This window comes from Anastrepha ludens, chromosome 5 (assembly GCF_028408465.1).
Source record: "Anastrepha ludens isolate Willacy chromosome 5, idAnaLude1.1, whole genome shotgun sequence".
Lineage (NCBI taxonomy): Eukaryota > Metazoa > Arthropoda > Insecta > Diptera > Tephritidae > Anastrepha > Anastrepha ludens.
The window spans coordinates 75,593,472-75,613,250 of record NC_071501.1 but is presented as its reverse complement, the minus strand read 5'-3'; the positions used below and the strand labels follow the sequence as shown (position 1 = coordinate 75,613,250).

General features: G+C 33.4%; 2 protein-coding genes across 2 annotated transcripts; one reads left to right on the top strand and one right to left on the bottom strand.

Moving 5' to 3' along the window:
• Positions 1-894: 894 nt before the first annotated feature.
• On the bottom strand, positions 895-15,855 carry LOC128863574 (Golgi phosphoprotein 3 homolog sauron). Its single transcript, XM_054102804.1, has 5 exons — positions 15,186-15,855; positions 2,571-2,698; positions 2,259-2,377; positions 2,027-2,202; positions 895-1,961 (listed from the first exon to the last, which is right to left on the bottom strand). Exons 1-5 carry the CDS (start codon positions 15,402-15,404, stop codon positions 1,713-1,715), a joined length of 891 nt encoding a protein of 296 aa, XP_053958779.1. The 5' UTR covers positions 15,405-15,855; the 3' UTR covers positions 895-1,712.
• Positions 15,856-17,135: 1,280 nt separating this feature from the next.
• Positions 17,136-19,717, top strand: LOC128863198 (uncharacterized). Its single transcript, XM_054102218.1, has 5 exons — positions 17,136-17,452; positions 17,515-17,673; positions 17,749-17,887; positions 17,961-18,769; positions 18,838-19,717. Exons 1-5 carry the CDS (start codon positions 17,263-17,265, stop codon positions 19,422-19,424), a joined length of 1,884 nt encoding a protein of 627 aa, XP_053958193.1. The 5' UTR covers positions 17,136-17,262; the 3' UTR covers positions 19,425-19,717.
• The last annotated feature ends 62 nt before the right edge of the window (positions 19,718-19,779 follow it).

Sequence of the window (19,779 nt, the reverse complement as noted above, 5' to 3'; positions counted from 1 at the left end):
AAGTTTTTTTTTGTTGTTTTGTATAGATGTATACTATGTACCTCTCAAATGTATTTTATTATTCAATTTAATTATCTCTCTTATAATTACTTCGATAATCAACTCAGTTTATTTATTATTATGTTTGAATTTTCGTCAATGGTTATGCCAGATGTGAGTGTGAATATGTATACATTAAGACATGTGCTCAAAATGCATTGAATATGTCTGTATAATAGTTAATATGTATGTACATATACATACACTTATGCATTTAGTTATGTATTCAAGTTTTCTAAACGCTTGTGTCGCAAGTTTTTGCATAAGTCATCCGATTTCTAGTTTGTCTATGTGTGTGTGTAAGTGTAATAGTTTTCATTAGCTCAGTTGTTTATTGTTTTTGCAGTGTTAGCAGCTTTTAACCAAGTGCAATACTACCAACGTATAAAAATTTTAGTTTTGCTTGTGTTAAAATAATCCATCATTTTTGAATTTCATAAGTTGTTGCATACATTTGCATTTGTGTAGATAAAATATTTATTTTGAACAAAAATTGTGTATACGTACTTATTAGTAACTAGCTTGGGAATGGGGCAATTTTAAGCATAATTTTAGAAATGTATACATTTTGGAAACCCTTTACGGTCAATAAAAACGCCAAGGAGTGTATTTGAGAAAAAACTTAACTTAATTACATATTTAAAACATTAATCAAAGAAAGAGCATGTGAAATAGAAAACAAAAAATCAACACAAACAATTAATAGAAATATTTAAACATTTAAGTTAGTAAACAGCAAAAAGTGGTTCTATATTTTATGACCCTCTTTCTAGCATTTTGTCATGCAAATTTTTTTAACTACCTATAATTCCAAAATTAAATAGGGTTTTTTACATTTAGTGCGTAAATTTTGTAAAAAAAATGTCTGCTTACTTTTTTTTTGTGGCTTACACTGTGACATCGAAAAAATTGCATAGACATTTAAGCTAAATTTTGCATATTAACCAAATTCAAAACCAATGCGCGGGAGTTCATGCAGAAAATTTGGTTAAACTTTTCCATTAAAAAAAACTTCCAAATTATGCTAATACTCAACATATGTATGTGGAATTTGTGTAGACTTTACTAATTGCTTAAGCAAAATACTAAGTCTGCGTCGTGTTTTGAATTCATCATTTTTATAATTGCTATTTTAACTATACAAAATTTGAAGATCAATTTAATTTTTGCATTTTCATTATTTTGTCTATCTTGCTTACATATACATATACAATATTATATATGAATGTATATATGCATGTCTGTGAGTTATGCAAAAAATTATGGGTATCTTTTTTGTTTTTTATAAATTTCAGCGTAAATTGTCTACATGACTTCAATTTAAAATACTTAAATATTCAAATTTTTCACTTTTCATTTGTTTTTCAAAATGTTTATCTATTTTCGTAAAATTATGTATGTATATATTTATTTTTATAATTTTTTTTTCTCTCTCTCTTTTAACAATGGTAAATAATGGAAAAGTATAGATTTTCACAAGAAAAAATAGATAATTTTATAATATAAATTTATTCATCATAATTATTTTCATATGTATATTAAAAAATCCTTTTTTTCTTTTGGGTTGTGTCTCTGTATTCTATATTGTGTATGTATGTTTATGTATATTTACGTGTGGCATTGGCAGATAACGCGATTGCTTATCATTCAATCCCATAAAAATTAACAGGATTTTATTTACTGAAAGCCATAAATACGGCCCAAAGTATTTCGTTTGCATTCGGTTTGGCCGCCTCCGCCTCAAAGTCCAAATCCAACAATTCTCTCACACGCTTCATGGCCAATTCATAGTCATCATCATTTAGCGGCGCAAACGCATTCTCAATTACATCACTAGCGTGCGCCAAAAATATTAAGGCCAAAATACGTTTATCCATACGCTGCGGATCATTGACCCATTTGGAAAGCACGGCATCTTGTATCTAACGTAAAAAGAGCCCATTGTGATGAGTAGTGCTTGTGACTTGCTTGATCTGTGGGAACTTACCTTTTTCACTAAACGGCATTTCACCACATTGTCGCTTAGCGGGTGTGTTGTCATGTCGAAAAGTAAAAAATTTTGTTTTTCTGTCGTAAGCACACCCTTCTCAACCAGATTCTTTGCCAATCGTTCGCGTACATTTTTCAGTTGATAGCGTAATTTCAAAGGGTTCCATGTTTCGCCTGGAAAGTGAAAGGCGTGAAAAATTTGCTGTAAAAGAAAAATATCACTACATTACCGCTCAAATATTCAATCCAACTTTGCACAGTTTCTGGTGGATCTGTTTCTTTAATATGTTTGAGTGCCTCGTCAAGCAGCACATCACCGGTCGGTTGATCTGATTTTAAAATTAGTTTTCTGAAAGCGATAATTTATAATCGTTTAATGACTATTTTCAACGTAATAGAACAATTAAATTTTGAATTCTAATTAGTGTGCAGTTTACTAGCGACAACTAGTTTTATTTATTTTGTTTTTTTTTTTCATGGGTGTGTATGCACCTGCAATACATATTCATATGTTTCGTTAATTGTTTTGTATTCTTTATTACCTGGAACACAAGCCTCGCCGGCGCATGCCTGTTTTCTCCATCATGACACGTCCGCGCAATCCAAGCTCAATGAGAATGCAGCCACGCAAGCCACTCGATATGCAATCATTCCAAAAGGATGTGTAGCCCTAGAAGACAAAGGATCAAATTTAATAGAAAAATAAAATAAATTGCTGCTGCAGTTGGTTTGAACAACAAAAAATCTTTACTATAACAGCAATTTGAATAAAATCAGCTATGCATGAATTTCACGCTCACTAGTGTTCGGTTGCAAGGTGCTTCGAACACAATTTTATTTTGAACAATACTTTTTTCTGCGCTGACAACTCTTTTCCGCTTGAAATCTTAGCTGACATTCAGTACCATAACTCAGAGGAACGAAGTGAATGGCCTGAGTTGCATTCATTGAAAAGCGAAAGATCAGGCCCATCTACTATACAAGTATATTTTTTATTCAACCCAGCTCTATCCTTAGTTTGATAAAGGAACTGGGTCTGGATAAGGTACTGTGATAAGTAGAGGGCGTAAAAGACCACGAGGTCGAAGTGCAAACCTCATAGTGAATATAATCTAATATTTTTTATCATGCATCAAAGTTTCAATTTCAATCACGAAAGACAAACAATAACATATTTGTAAGAAAACGAGGTGAAAAGTTCAGTTCTGTACTGTAGAAACAGCTTTTCAATATTTTTGATTGCACAATAAATGAAGAGCCAAACTCCAGAAAAGTGAAAATTGTTGATATTTTTGTTTAATATCAAATTAAGCGGCCGCCGTGGATTAGCATTCAATAGCATTCGTAGCCCAGATTTGAATCTCCGTGCATGCAATACCAAATTGCCTAGGCAGGCAATGGACAAGCCTTCGAGTGTATTTCTGCCGTAAAAAAGCTCCCCGTAAAAAATCATTTGCCGTTCGGAGTCGGCTTAAAACTGTTGGTCTCTCCATTTATGGAACAACTTCAAGCCTCATGCGACAAATGAGAGGAGGAGCTCGGCCAAACACCTAAAAATGGTCTAAACGCCAATTACATATATAACACAAGGGCTGCAAAGTCCCTGGCCCATCAAAGAAAACACGTTTTTTTTTTCTTCGAGATTAGCCTTGTTCATCAACTTAATTTCCAATGCAATATGCCCATGTGTTATGTAAGAAGTTTTTATATTTCTACATTTTTTTGCCTAAAAATCAATTTGTTCTCTTTGTATACAAAGAAAGTTCAACCGAAGAATTTATAAACAGCTTCAGATAAAAATATTTATAAATTTAATTGGTATTCAAAATTAGAAAAATTCAGAAATTCATCACATAGTTAACCCTAGAAGCGCAATCTACATACGTCGTTAATATAATAAAAATAAAAATTTAATTTATTAATTAATCAAACCGCTATTATTATGCATAATTTTTACGTGATTGGACTTTAAATCAGCAAAACTATGATTGGGCTTCTAGGGTTAAATCTATAATATAAAGATGAATGTCTGTATGGTGTCCGCGCATCACTACGAAACGACACCACCAAATGACCTAAAAAATTTTATTCATTCATATTTTTACCCAATGAAGGTTATAGGCATGTTTTTATGATGGAACTCCCTTCCCAGAGCCCCCAGGCCGCACTCTCATTCGTCACTAATAATGGAGTATTTGCTTAAATTTAATCTAAAAAATCTTAGTTTTTCCTATTTCCCACTATTTATAGCACACTCTAGACTTCATAATCCGCATAAGCTGTTCAACTATGATCCAAATGCAAAGTTCAAACACGGTTTGAGATAGAAAATTAATAAAAATAATTTTGCTTGATATTTTTCTGATTGGTTGTTTTGATTTTATTCAACGAGGCATAGCAACGGATGCCGGGTATTGTAATATGATGGTTATTAAGAAAAAATTATTTTCTATGAAATTATTGTTTGTAATTCTTTTATATACATAACCTAAGTCCCTCAAAACTACTCCTAAGCGAACGGGGCCGCGGGTTAAAGCTAGTATACATATAAGACTCCATAAATTAGAGAATCAGAAAACATTTGAGTTGCTATCAAACTTTACAAACACCTATACACAGCGGAAAGGGGAAAATTGCTGATAAGAACAGTAACTAAAAGTTTTGCAGCATTGAAAAATGTAGGCGAACTACTTAAACTAATTAAAATGACTTCCCTTATAGCAGCGACAAAAGTTCGCACTTTCGAACAAGTTTGTAAAACGCGCTTTTGAACAAACAAAAAAAACCATGTCACCAGAAAGTTGGTGCGGAAACTACAACAAATAGAATTTACAGTGGTTTTCCCACAAATAGAAACACCATGAGCAAAACAAATTAGGTGGTAATATTCTTTAAGCTAAGCTTGCTAAGTTTTATAGTAAAACAGACAAATACACACATGACAGTTTATTCAACTCCCCTGAAATCATGTTTTTTGTACCAAATAGGCCTGTGGAAATAATAGTTTTTCTAATTGTTATATTTTACAGCTGCCAAGCTGCTAAGTGAAGGAAACACAGGCGCCGCAGAGGCCAGTATCAAAAAATACGCAGACAAACCCATTCGGCGCTGATTAGCTGAATTGAGCATCGCGGTTAGACTAATTTTGCAGTTAGATTTGGGCCTAAATCCACATAAAATTGTACATACTGGCGCCAGATATGTTGGCCCAACGACCGAATTTTGGTCCAAGCAGCTATCCTTTTATCTCAGCGTCAAAGTGCTCGACCAGGCATCTGCAAAAATTTATTGAAAATTGGCATAGCACCTAACTTCTTTCGTAATGAGAAAAAATTCCTCGTTGGCGGTGTTGTTGTTATAGCAGCATACACATTCCCTATGTAGAATGCTACTGTAGTGGCAGCCATTGGCCGAATATAAATCAGCGTTGTTTCTGTAAAGTAGAACCGACTGTCGTGGGAGCGCCCGATACCGTCAAAAGGTCCTGGGTACAGAGCGATGTTAACTGTAGACTTTTTGTATCGAGAGCTCGACAATATCATTATATTCGAGCTATAATCCAACAATTTAGCGCTACATGCCATATATGTGACAGAACGCTCGGAGTTCTGAAAGAGAAGTTCTACGACTAGGTCATCTCACGTCGAACGTGCATCAAATGTGTGACAAGATCATGCAACTTAACACCGCGCAGAATAATGCGGAATATATCGGACCGAGTGATCAAAAACTCTCCCATGTAGAGCACACAATTGTAATACAATTTCTTTTCGTTCGTTTTTCTAATTATATGCTCAGCACTGTATAGCAAAAAAAAATATTATATATAAAGTAAATAAACCTGCACCTGTGCAAAAACCTGCACAAAACACTTAAAAATCTGTTTCTTGGGCAATGTTTTACTTGGCTTGCAGACCTATGTTCTGTTTTTCGAATCTAGTTGTGGTTGTTTTTAAAACAGAATAAAATATTGAACGAAAATGTTTACGAAATGTTGTTAAAATTACAATCTATAGCCTGCTTGGGTTTCGGTCGTTCCGGTTTCGTAGAAACAACCATCATGGGAACTTTAAAAACACTAACCGAAATAGCTTTACAGTCAAACCAACTTCATAATTTTTCTTCTAAACTAGCTGCTAATATTTATTTTTTTGTGTTGAGTTATAATGTACCTAAATGTGGGATCGAGCTAGCGGTGGTGAAGAGAAATAGTTATATAGGACAAATATTTTCGTTAAGATTTAATTTCTTGTCGTGGCAAATGCGTGATGTTTTTATATACATTTCACAGTTTGAAAGAAAAGAAATAATTTTCATGCGGGAAATATGCCAAGAGAAACGCAACTATCTACCGAGGAGCGCGCTAGTATTATGGCTTATCGGGAGCCTCAGCGCTAAAAGTAAATCGGACTAAAAATACCATCCACAACTTTTTGAAAAAACCTGACGTATATGGAAAAATTAAAACAACTGGCCTAAGATTGACGACAGGTGTAAGAGAGAAGGACATAAGACGTTTGGCTGTCAATAAAAACATTAGCCCTAACTAAATTAGATGTGAGCTTTCTCTCAATACTACGAAGAGAAAAATACAGTAAATTTTGAGTGAAAAACGAATTTAAAATATCAAAAAAAAAAAAAAAAACTGGCTAAACCGAAGCTTTCATCAGGCCACAGAGCACCGAATTCACCGATAATCATAAGTTCTAGGACGATGAATGGCAGTCCATAATTTTTAGCGACAAAGAAATGTAATCTCGATAGACCTCATAGTTGTCAGAAGTATTGGAGAGATAATCGCGAATTAATTAATTATTTAATTTAATATTAATTTTGTCCCATATATCTATCTTTTACGCCTTTGAAAATTATTAAATTTTTGCAATAAAAGGCAGAAATAAAGCCTTTAAAATATTTTATTCTTACGTTTGTTTTCTTCCCTTATACCGAAAGATAAAAAGATTTAACATCTGAGTATTTTAAGTTTAGTTTAGCGTATAAGCAAATTATCAAAATTTACAAATACAAAAATAGAAACAAAAACCATTTTGGTACATGGTGAAAAGATGTTTAGAAGCGTGTTACATAGCAGACCGTTATTCAGCTCTGAGCGAATTTGACAGAATCAGCAAATGGGCTGACGTCGCTTGGGTTTGTTTACAAAAAAACTGAGATTGTGTTAGTGATATACGAAAAAAAATCAACCAATGACAACACTTCGTTGCCATCTGAACAATGGCTGATTGGACGAGTGTGTGAATATGTGTGAAATTATCGCGCGAACTTCGGCTGGTGGTAAGATTGTGTTAGTGATGTGCGAAAAAAACATCAACACAGTTTCACTCATGTTGCTTCATTGCTATCTGAAGAACGACTTATTGGACGAGTAAAATGATCGTACAGAAATCGGCTGCTTAATCTCCCAAATAACTTAGCAGCCAAAGTTGCCCTCACATTTTTTTTTACCATAGCCACATAGCAAACCTGGTAATCTATCATCCTTGATTTTTATATCCCGTTGTTGTTGTTGCAGCATATTTTATATTCCGTGTTTTCCGTCGGTGGCTCAGAATCTCTCTCGAACTCTTTTAGAACCCTCCAATCCATAAACATCGTCTGCTACTTAGTCCAGTCTATTTCCCACAGCAGTCCGTTCTGCGTTGCCAGAACGACCTGGTTTTATATCCGGCCAAGGGCCAGAACAACAAACTTCAATCACCGAATTTGCTCAAATAAAGCTACCAAAACAACATTAGACTGAATTCAATTTGGCATATTTGAACACTCCTCCGGCCGAGATATACCTTGCCCAGCCGTTATGATTATTTTTATCTATGTACATACATGAGTGTGTATATATACATACATACATTATTCATACTCAACCAATTGGTCGCTGCGTAAAAAACTTTTTGATAAGAAAAGAATGGTAATAGCTTAGCTAAGCAGTGCATAAGAAGAAGAGTTGTACAAATAAATTAATATAAAAATTATACATATATAGTATATGTACGCACATACATATGTAGGTGCATAGTTCTTATTTCCGAATTATTTTGAAATATTGAAGTACATAGTAGTGAATAATACAATTGTATTACTTATTTACTTTTGGCATAAGTCGATATTAAATTTTTGTGATCAGGCACTAAATTACTTGGTTCCAAGGCAATATTTAATCAATTAAACTCTCATTATCATAACCTACGATTCCATTTTAATAAGGTTAAATAGAAATATTAAGCTTTTCCTTAAAAGATCAGGATTTACTGACTTAAAGGTATTTATTGTCAAAGTCTAACAAGTTATCTCGCCAAGAATCAATCTATATTTTTAATGTTTTTAAATTAAAGCCCACATTTTTCACAGCTCATCATCATCTTATAGTCCGTGGTGGGCCATTGCCTCCTCTACAATACGCCTCCATTCTTCCCGACAGTCCGCTTTCGCTCTATGCGTAAATCGTTTTCTACGTCTTGCAACCATCGTCTCATAGTCGTATATTAACCAACAATACCCGTCACAGCTCGTTTTGCCGTTGTTGTTATTGTAGCAGTATAAACATTCCCCATACTCGTAAAACCGGCTGTCCTGAGAACGAGCTCGTATTACTCGTGAAGGTCACATAAGGCCGCAATAATTACGCTCAGCTTCAGCTTCAACTCCATAATAAATCCCAATGCACCAATCATATATACACCCTTTTTGGGTGTTTGGCCGAGCTCCTCCTCCTATTTGTGGTGTGCGTTTCGATGTTGTTCCATAAATGGAGAGACCTACAGCTTCAAGCCGACTCCAAACGGCAGATATTTTTTATGAGGAGCTTTTCCATGGCAGAAATACACTCGGAGGTTTGCCATTGCCTGCCGAGGGACGACCGCTATTAGAAAAAACTTTTCTTTATATGCCCAATATATTAAAGAATCCGCTCAGCCTACTAACCCATCTTCACTCATCTCTCTCTGGCTCCAGTTAGACAACGTAGTCTTCCCAGAAAATTGTCTTGTCAATATTTAGTAGATATTATTACTATTGTCTTTATTATTATTATTTTTATTACTGTTTTTATTATTATTATTAGTATTAGCATTATTATTTTTTATTCTTATTTATTATTATTATTATTATTATTATTATATTTATGTGTGTTTTATAGCAGTGTTAGTAGATAAAATAAGATAACAAAGACTTTTTAGTACAAGAAGACAAAAAAATATCGAATAAACATTAAATAAAAAAATAATAAAAATAAAGCAGACAGCCGCCAACCACTTCCGGTACGATTCAATAATAAAATAACCATTTAATTTTAATTAAAAATCTTTTTTCGTTTTATAATTCTTGCATATTCACAATTATTATCTATTTTTACATAGTGTTAAATAATATCAAAAACGGTAAAATTAAACAAAAATCAAAATATAGTTAATAGCTTTTCAAACGTGTGGTACTCTGATTAGTGCTAAACTAAATTAATTAAGATGACCATATTCAACAGTAGCTTTAGTCGCATAACGAGTTTAGCTCGTCATTACGCAGTATGGCATGAAAATCTAATGACGAGCTAAATTCTTCACTTTCCCGGATGAGGTTAATTAAGTAAAAAAGACGACCTGATACCCACAGTTTCATTTGGAAGGAAATTTGATGTCAGATTTCCATTGCGCGAGCAATGGAGCCATCCAGAATGCATGCAGGGAGGTTTGACGGATATTTTCTATTTACCGATGGGTCCAAGAATGAAATAGGGTCTGGAGCCGTACTATCCATTAAACGATAGTAATAAATATCACTATGATATCGGGGAAATGGCAGCTGTTTTCCAAACGGAAGTTTTTGCCATTCTGAAAGTAGTCGAGTGGATAATCGAGAGGAGATGAAGCGGGAAACAGATTGGAGTTTTCAGTGCCAGTCAGGCTGCACTGCAGGTCCTGGAGAACGCGAATCAAACCTCAAGAATGTAAGAAGAAGCTTAATTCTGTCGCAAGACAAAACAGGCTTGTACTTATATGGGTTCCGAGACACTCCGGTGTTCAAGAAAACAAATTGCCGATGAATTTTCCAACCGTGGATCAGCGGCTCCCCCACAAGGGCCAGAGCCAATAATCGGAATCAGTTCCGCAGGAATCATGAATTGGATCAGCGATTATGTAGGCAATCTACATAAAGAGCAATGGTCCGGTCTAAAAAACGCTGCAGAACTGCAAAGTGTTTTGGGTTCCGATGTCCTGAGAATGAGTAATACTCGCTCTATAAAACTGGAGGATATTTACAGATTTGCCAAAGAATTTGGAAAATTCTCACAAGACTAACTATCTCTATTCTTTCCTATCTCTTTCTCTGATACTTTTCTCCTTCCCTCCTTGACTATCTATCCTTTTTCCAGAGCTTTAAATACAATGGGCTTATTAGCCTGAGTATTTTAGGAGCCACCAAATCTCTGGTGCTCTTTGGCTCGACCTTTTCAAATTGCAATTTTCAATTACAAGCAAGAAAATTAAAATCAGTTGACAGCTACATAAAATTTAAACTAACTTCAGAACGAAATAAAAACGTATTCTTGATTTGATATATCACACAAAAGATAATTGCATCACAACGGAAATAGTTTTTGTGTTAAAAATAAAATTCTTGTGATAAGGTTAATTTTTCGTCAACTGAGTCATAACTGACGCGTCAAATTAATCAATTCGTTATCACTATTATAAATATATAGATTCTTGGCGAGGTAAACTGTTTGACTTTGAAGATAAATACCTTCAATTCAGTTAATCCTGATCTTTCAAGGGAAAGTTTATTATTTCTATTTAACCTTATTAAAATGGAATCATATTTTATGACAATGAGTGTTGAATTGATTAAATATATCTTCAGAACCAAGCAATTTAGTGGTCGATTAAAAAAAATATATGTCGACTTATACCAAAAGTCTACGAAAATACACTTCTCACAAAAATTAAGGGAACAGTAAAATTTCCTAAATTTCTTAGTGATTTTTAAAAAGCTGTATCTCGGTGAAAAATGGTCGCACAGAGTTCCGACAAAAAGCACTTTGAAACTTTAAACTTCTAGTGTTAAGACCTGTGAGCAAAATTTTTGGAAAAACTTTCCTTTACTACCACGATATATTTGAATGGGGGGCGGAGAGGGAGGGGGCGTGGCACCACCCACCACGCCCATTAGAAAGAGCAAGGTTACACCATTATAACTGTGAAAGTCCCAACCTCCTAGTGTCCCTATAGAACTCCCAGGAGATGTTCAAAAATTAGGTTTTTTCCGACCGCATTTGCAGTTTGTACTGAAATACAGTTGAAGAGAAGAGTATACAGCAGTCGTCAACCCAGCAAGCATTTAACTTAGGTTTTATATTTCATAGCACTTATGAAAACGTTGTTTTATCGTAAAAGTTATGAGTGCCGATGGCGAAAATTTAGGTCAAAAAATGTTCGATTTTGCATTATTTCACTATTTATAAAATGTTTTTTTTTCGTAAAAATATTTGCTTTTGTAATATACATGTATATTTGAAATCAGAAAAGCGCCGCAGGCGAAAATTTGGACTAAAAATCGCGCGATTTTTATTCCAAATTTTCAGTATTTGTAAAAATATTTGTTTTTGTAATATATATGTATATTTGAAATCAAAAAAGCGCCGCAGGCGAAAATTTGGACTAAAAATCGCGCGATTTTTATTCCAAATTTTCAGTATTTGTAAAAATATTTGTTTTTGTAATATATATGTATATTTGAAATCAAAAAAAACGCCGCAGGCGAAAATTTGGACTAAAAATCGCGCGATTTTTATTCCAAATTTTCAGTATTTGTAAAAATATTTGTTTTTGTAATATATATGTATATTTGAAATCAAAAAAGCGCCCCTATAAATAATAAAAATAATAATGAAAGAATTGTTCCCTTTTGGTTGACTGGGTTTTTCTTATTTCGCTTTGTTCTTCTCTCTCTCATCGTTCGTTTGACAGTTCGCTCCTCAAATTTATTCTGCACGGTATTACAAACGGTTAGAAGAACATTTGTAATAATAGAATTTTAATAGAATTTGGACTATTATTTAGTAAAAATAGCTTTAAATCGAATGTTAATGTAATAAAGAATCTTTATGAGTGATTTTGTTACTTTTCTGTGTTTGTATTTAAGTGAAATAAGCCTCTGTAATGGGGCATTTTTTCAAGCTTATGAAAAAAAGATGCATTTTTAACGTTAAATATTGCTATGAATTCTTAATTTTAATTTATAAAAAGAATATAAATCAAAAGGCTGATATAGTGACTACATTTGCGTGTTATAATTTTTAAATTCGGTCCACGCACTTAGACATTATAACCAAATATATCGTGGTAGAAAAGGAAAGCTCAGCCAAATTTTTTTTTGTTTAACGGTTATTCTGTAATCGTCAGTTAAAGGGCGACACAAAATTTTTCTTTTTTTTTTTTGATTACAAGGGCTTGGCAAAATTTTTCCGACTAAAACTAGCCATACAGTCAACTAGCTTGATTATTTAGCTTCAATTTGGTTTTTTTGAATTCTCGCTACGATCATTTCTCCCTGCGATACCCGCATTTTACGAAAAAATACCATTTTATCTTTGATCATTGATATCTGAGCAACTAATAAGTAAAGTAAAGTAAAGAAAAATTTCCTATAAGATCCTAATTTAATTTTTTCAGAAAAAATTTTTTTTTACCCTTAACGTTGGTTTGAAGTGAACACAATTTGCAAAAAAATTTTGTTCAGCCACAATACTGATTTCTGTTTCTTTTTTTGCTTAGGTAACATAACGATGACGCAACTTAGAATTCATTCACAAAACATAAGTCTTGGATTAAGTTAAACCATTTTTTGTTTTAGTATCACACTTGGCCATAATAATAACTTCTATTTGTACCATATATTCAGTTATACACATAAACATGTACATATATAAAATATATTTACGTTGCCCATAAAATATGTTATTTGCATTCAAATATTATTTTAAATTTATTTTTAAACCGATCGCAGTTTGTTTCCATTCAAGTAAAAAAAAATTTTGCGACCATTTTTACCAAAACAGTTTGAATCGCATTACTACAATATTTGTGTGTTTTAAATTGTGAAAAAAATAAATAAATATATTTTACTTCGCTTTTTTATATTAGTAAAGTATTCTTACAGGTTATTTATACAATTACTCGCATTGCATCGCAGAACTTACTCGTACTTGCAACTAAATTTATTATTGGAATCACATAACATTCACTTTGGAGTCTCCACTGATTTGTAATATATTTTGTAATATATGTGTGCATGTGTATGTGTATGTTTCGTATCGACGTGCAACAGTATTTTCAATTTCAATAGAAAAACTCAAGCATGGTGCAGTGATTGAATTTTTAAGAGCAAAGGAAACTTATGAACGAATTTTCAAAGCGTATAAGGACTTTTCGCCATCAATTATGTATAGTAGTACAATAGAAAGATGAGTTGCTGGGTTTAGACGTGGTCTACAAGCCTTAAAAACGATCCACGTCAAAGACGTCCAAGAACAGCAAGAACACCAGAAATCATAGAAAAAATACGGGATATTTTATTGGAAAAATGTTGAGTGACTGAAATGGAGCAAAATCGCCCCATGCGAAAGTAATTTCGTTTGTTGATTGTTTGTAAACTGGTAAAACAATAAATTCTGAATATTATTGTAACCTTTTAAACCAGGTGAAGGAAAAAAAACTCGTGAAAAAGACATCACCAGAAAATGCACCGTGTCACAAGAGCATTTTGACAATGGCTAAAATCCATGAATTAAAATTCGAATTATTGGAGCATCCAAAGTATTCACCACATTTGGCCCCTAGCGGCTTCCATCTGTTTGCACACCTAAAAAAAACGTGCGAGGAAAGCGTATGATGAAGTCATAACAGCTGTAGAATCGTACTCAGGGATGGGGTTCATAAATTGAAATCTCTTTGGAACAAGTGTATTGATGTTCATCGAGACTTTACTGAATAATAAAGTATAAAATTGAGTTTTTCTTATCGAACCGCCAAACTTATTAAACAACCTGGTACATTAACATTTGGTAACACTGATGACGCGTTGGAAAAAAAATAATTTTTTATGCAAATTAAAAAATGAATAAAAATAGGTCATTAGTAATAAATATTTAGTGAAGTTATTTACATTTGAACATTTGTGAAAATATTTAGCATTTCGTTGTTTTTTTTTTAAGAAGAATTATTAAATGGGGTTCTGGGACGGCCATTTATTCGATCCTAAATTTGGTACTATAAAGCTTCCAATAAGCATGATCTTTGGGGATAAGCATGAAAATTAGATGAAAAGCTCGACAAAAAACCTACGCATTAGATATGCGCATATACATACCATATATAATATTTTTAATACTAGTATGTACTTCATTTTAAATTACCAACTACAAATTTTTACTTTTGGTTTGTTGAAACAAGTGTGCATCATATTTTCTCACGAAAAAATTTTGTATATATTATTGCAGATTGCCATAACATATATTTATTGTCACTTTTTTAATGTAAAAACCGAAAGTGGCGTTGTTTTTTTTTTTTTTCTTTATGAACAAATCTATGCTACTTTCAGCAACTGTCACATCATAATAGTGAAATAAAGAACACATTAAAACTTTATTGTAATTCCATCCAGTAAATACTGTCCAACAAGAATAGGCAGAAAGAAGAAAAATAACAGAGGAACTTAAAGTACAAACATTCAAACAGAAACGAGATGTGTCGACGTTGAATGTTAGCGTAGTCAAACTGTCAACCACATTTATAAAACAGCTGCGCCACCGCAGCAAACGCAATAGTAAAGGCATACAAACGTTCGTCATTACCATTATAATTTGATATGTTACAGGTAGATAAATAAGAAAACTGGAAGTAAAAGTGAAGAACGTGTTCTTAACACACTAAAGTCAAGCATTAATAAAGAGCAATTTTGCAGAAAAACTCTATGAATTTATAAAAAACACTACTGATAATACCGATGAAGTCATTAGATATATCGATAGTTGGTATATGAATCCCCAAAGATATTCCCTATACATTTTATCGTAACCAATTAGTTACCGTCGATCATATACAATCTTAAACAGACTTGCAAAATATCGCATAAAACATACATACCTCTTTGTCTTTTAATCCCAACAGTAAAACTTCTTCCATCAGTGTTAGACGTGTCTGTTTGGAATCACCATCATCAATATTTTCCTCCTGATCTCTATTACTGTTGTTTAAATCATTATCTTCATCCGTTGTGTTTGCATTTTGTCCGTAGGCACCACCTTCGGCGCCATTGTCCCGTGTTTTTACGGCGCGTCTCACCAAACCATCACTTCGATTCATTTTATATGTAATCTTTTTTTATTGCACACGCGAAGGCTCTTTTTGTGAATTATGTTTAATATGTTGCTGTTTAAATAACCTTTTTCTGAGAAAAATACGTAAATTCCATTTAACGCTATATTTGCAATTGGTGAAGTGGCGCTCCGCTACGATTTTGCTTTACACCTTTCCTTTGTTGCTGTTATTACTGTTCCTCCCTTTGCTATACTGTTTTCGTGTCACTTAACCACTTCTAATTATTTCGTTTTTATTCTAGGTATTGTACAATATTAAAAAATCATATATGCACATTGGTAGTTATATTACGGGACTCTTTAGGAAAACTACAATTTTAATGGTTTTTCGCGATATTCTCCAAGCAATGGAGGAAAAATATTTTTCGTTGTAAATTTTTTCCTCCTCTACTTTCTGACATTTCCTTCCACGACGAAAAACCTTTAACAGTCAGTACTGCCAACTTTTGACCAAATGTATGTCGTTAAACAGCTGTGCTGATTGGAAAAGATCAACGGCTAATAACAAATGAATATTCGACAAATATACGTTTTGTTGAAATTAAAAAGTTTCGACGAATATTCAAATTTGTAATATTTCTGTTTTCAAATGAGCTGATATGATACATATTTTACATATCTAATTATTATTAATTTTTTATTTATTTATTTATATGTAAGAGTAATTAATATTTATGAATAACCAATACACTAAAATTTGACAATAACGCTGGGTACTAAGGCCCTCGGCTCTAGATTTATACTTATAAGACTATTTTAGAAATATTTTACATTAAGTATTAAAAAAAAACTTGGTGATATGTTGGATGAAAGTAACAATAATTTTATATACTTAGTTTAGCTAAGATTTGAAATTTAAGGAAAGCGTTAATATTATCTGAGTTTGCTAATTTCAGATTACCAAAAATTGTTTTTCGGATCTGGCTTAGGCTAGGACATTTGCCCAGGAGATGTTGCACTAATAAATCTAGTCTATTGCAGTATGAGCATGGCGACTTCAAGGCTTCATTTAGAAAATGACTGTAAGTGGGAATTGAATGTCCAATTCTTAGACGCGCAAAGGTTCTGATACCTCTGCAATTAATTATTAATTCTTAATTTGTAGTAGTGCTGAAAGGGGCCCAATCATGCATGAGTTTCCGGCTAAGTAATTTGACGCATACATCCGTAGATCTTTAGGAGTGAGATGGTTAAAAATTTGTAATGGCTGCATCTGTTCTTTATTTGCACGTTCATCAGCGCCTTCGTCGCCTTTGATTCCAGCATGAGCACGATCTAATTATTCTATCAATCAGTAAGTTTTAAATAAAGGTAGTTTATTAATCTTGCTGCATCGATGTGGTACTTCAGAATCAGAGAAAAATGGCTATTGCCATAAATGAAGATTTATTTATTCAAATCAGCATCATATATTGTACAATTCAAAAGAATCTAAAAGCTGATTTGGTTTCAACTGAAGCTAATTGTTTTGAGCTTTACTTTCGCGAACCCGGATATTTTCTATTTCTCGTCTTTAGCCTCTTTTGTAGGTTAAAAACTTCTACTTTTGTAATAAAATTTCATGGAATTTTTTTAATAGCTCCCTATATTCTCAATTGAAATTTATCAACTTGAAATTTATTTGATATTTACACAAACCTGTAAACGGGAACGCAGATTAAAATGGCACCACTTGCTGGCTGTCAACGACTGTTGTTTCCCATTTTTGGCCGCCAGCTGGCGCTACAATATCTGTATTTTGCTGATTGACAGTAGTTTTGAAATTGAATTTTATTTCTCGTATATTCGATTAATTTTTTGCTTATTAGTTTTGTTTGCCGATTTAATATATAAACCATCTAGAAATGCATTTAATTTCGACGGGGAAGACAACTGTTCTCTCCGATTTCAGTAATTTGGAAACGAAATCCGTTTACCAGCACGCTAATGGCGAAACAACCGACTTTCAATTCTATGCGAGGCAACGCATATTCTTAGAGGTGAACAAAAAATCGGGTCTGGAAATAATGCGAATAAAGGACAAAGGCGATCACAGTAAGTTTGTAATCTCAAATATAAAAATGAATTTAAATGTGTAAATCGTATTTGAAAATAAGTTTTAGAAATTCAGCGTGTGCGCAAATTGAATATTGGAAATGTTTACTGTGTCGCCTGCGCCAAGCAATCGCTGGAAGAAATGGCGTTTGGTGGAGTAAATGGGCAAGTGAGTCTGTACAATTACAAAAACACCGAACTTTTACATCGTTTTAAAGCTGGTTTGTATTACCTCTATTGATATGAAATTATAATATATATCGAACATAAACACATTTCTGTTCTCTTGCATGCAGAAAATAATCGTAATAGTGTTCTGTATTTGGATTATAATGGAACAGATGAGTATATAGCCTCTGTGCTTGAAAATGGTCAAATCAACGTTTATGGTACTAAAACGAAAACAAAAGTAGATAGCGTCAACATAGACGGAAAGTATGTAAGCCAATAGCCAATTCAGTTAATATCATAATTAGATATTTTTTTATGTTTTTTTTTTTTTCTTTAGCTCCACTCTGGCACGTTTTCATCCTAACAAGCGCTTCCAATTGTCGATAGCATCTTTTAAAGGTGCCGTTACTGTCTACGATTTACAAACTAAGCGCAAGATATTTAATTTAAGCGATGCGCATGCTTCGCCTTGTCGCGATTTGTGCATGTCCGCTGCAACGCCTGATGCACTGATAAGCGTTGGCTACGATTGTATTGTTAATGTGTTTGACACACGTCGCAGAACGCCTCAAATCAAACTAAGTCATCCCCATCCATTATCTACCGTGGCAATGAGTAGTTGTGGTACATACTTCTGCGTGGGAAACTTGAAAGGGGAGTTGATTTCCTACGATATACGTAATGTTAAAACATGTTTAGTTACAAAAAAAGTACACGATTGCTCCATTACGCGGCTCTCATTTGTGCCACTGCCAGAAGATGATAACAGCATTATATCAAGTTTTTCCAACGCCACCGGAAATAATACATCTAACACCACCACCGACATGCCTGGCGAACAGCGGAAATCCTTAGCAAATACACGCCAACGGGACTCGTTTTGTGATTTTTTAGACTTTCAGGCAAACAAACTGGATCGCATGTCTGCACGTTTTACAATGCGGCGTGACAGCTTCGATTGGGACTCACTTGGGCGTAAACCGAGCTCTGAAGATAATCGCACAAATGTATCGAAGGTAAATGTCGGCAACGAAAGTGTCAATAGCTCAAGTGATAACTCCACTGATGGGAAATACAATTTAAGTTTTGATAACGTAAATACACGACGTGCCAAAACTCGTGAAGAAGGAAAACTGCCATTCTCAGGTATGCTCATACACATATACATATGTGCATGTAAAATATTTACAAAGTTGCTTCAATTATAATTTCAGCATTACCGACGGCGCCACTTCGTGATCGAAATAGTATTTCAAAAGTGATTACAAATTTGAAACAGATCGAAGAGGAAGAATCAGCACAACAAACTGAATTAAGTTGCGATAGTGACAAAGAGAATCCCATAAATATGGAAAAAGAATTTAGTCCAGCTGCTCAACTACATAAAGCATTAAATGCATACAATAGCACACCCAATCGTAAATCGTTGGATAGCTCGAAGGCGAGCACAATTAATCTACCAGAAAAAAATAAGATTACCGAAAATAAATTTCCAGAAACTGTAAAGACATCTGTGTCACAAGTGGATATCTTACAGCAAATCACTGATTTGCGTATGGAAATGAACGCACGTTTTGAACACTTGGAATCAGAAATGAAATTTAATGCAGAGCAAAATAAATGGCAAATTTTTACACAGACAGCTGATATATGGGCACGGCAAATGAATAACACCGAAGATATACGTGATGCGCTGAGCTATTTGTTGCAAAGCGATCCTTTTGTCAACGAGTTTTTGCGTCTAAAAGACGAGAACGAGTTACTAAAGGCACAATTACAGAAATTCATAGAGCAAAAGTAGGTAAATGATTGTGTTTTAGTTAAAATCTATTTAAACCTATAATTTGTGTCTCTAAAGACCGTAGAAACTAAACAATTGTAATTAATTAAGAATTCGCACTGAATAGATATGTGTTAATTTGAACTTGTATTTCATTTTATAATGCATAATTGTAACAAAAGACTTTATGCTGCCAAACATACATCTATGTACTGATTAAGAATAAAAGGACTATGATGTTAGTAGATATACCTTGTTAGTGCAGATTTTATATTTGCTATTGAATAAATTTATTTTGAATAACAAGAACTGAATCCATTGATTTGCCTTAACCCGAACATGCATACACATATGTTCGTACATTAATTAATAATAA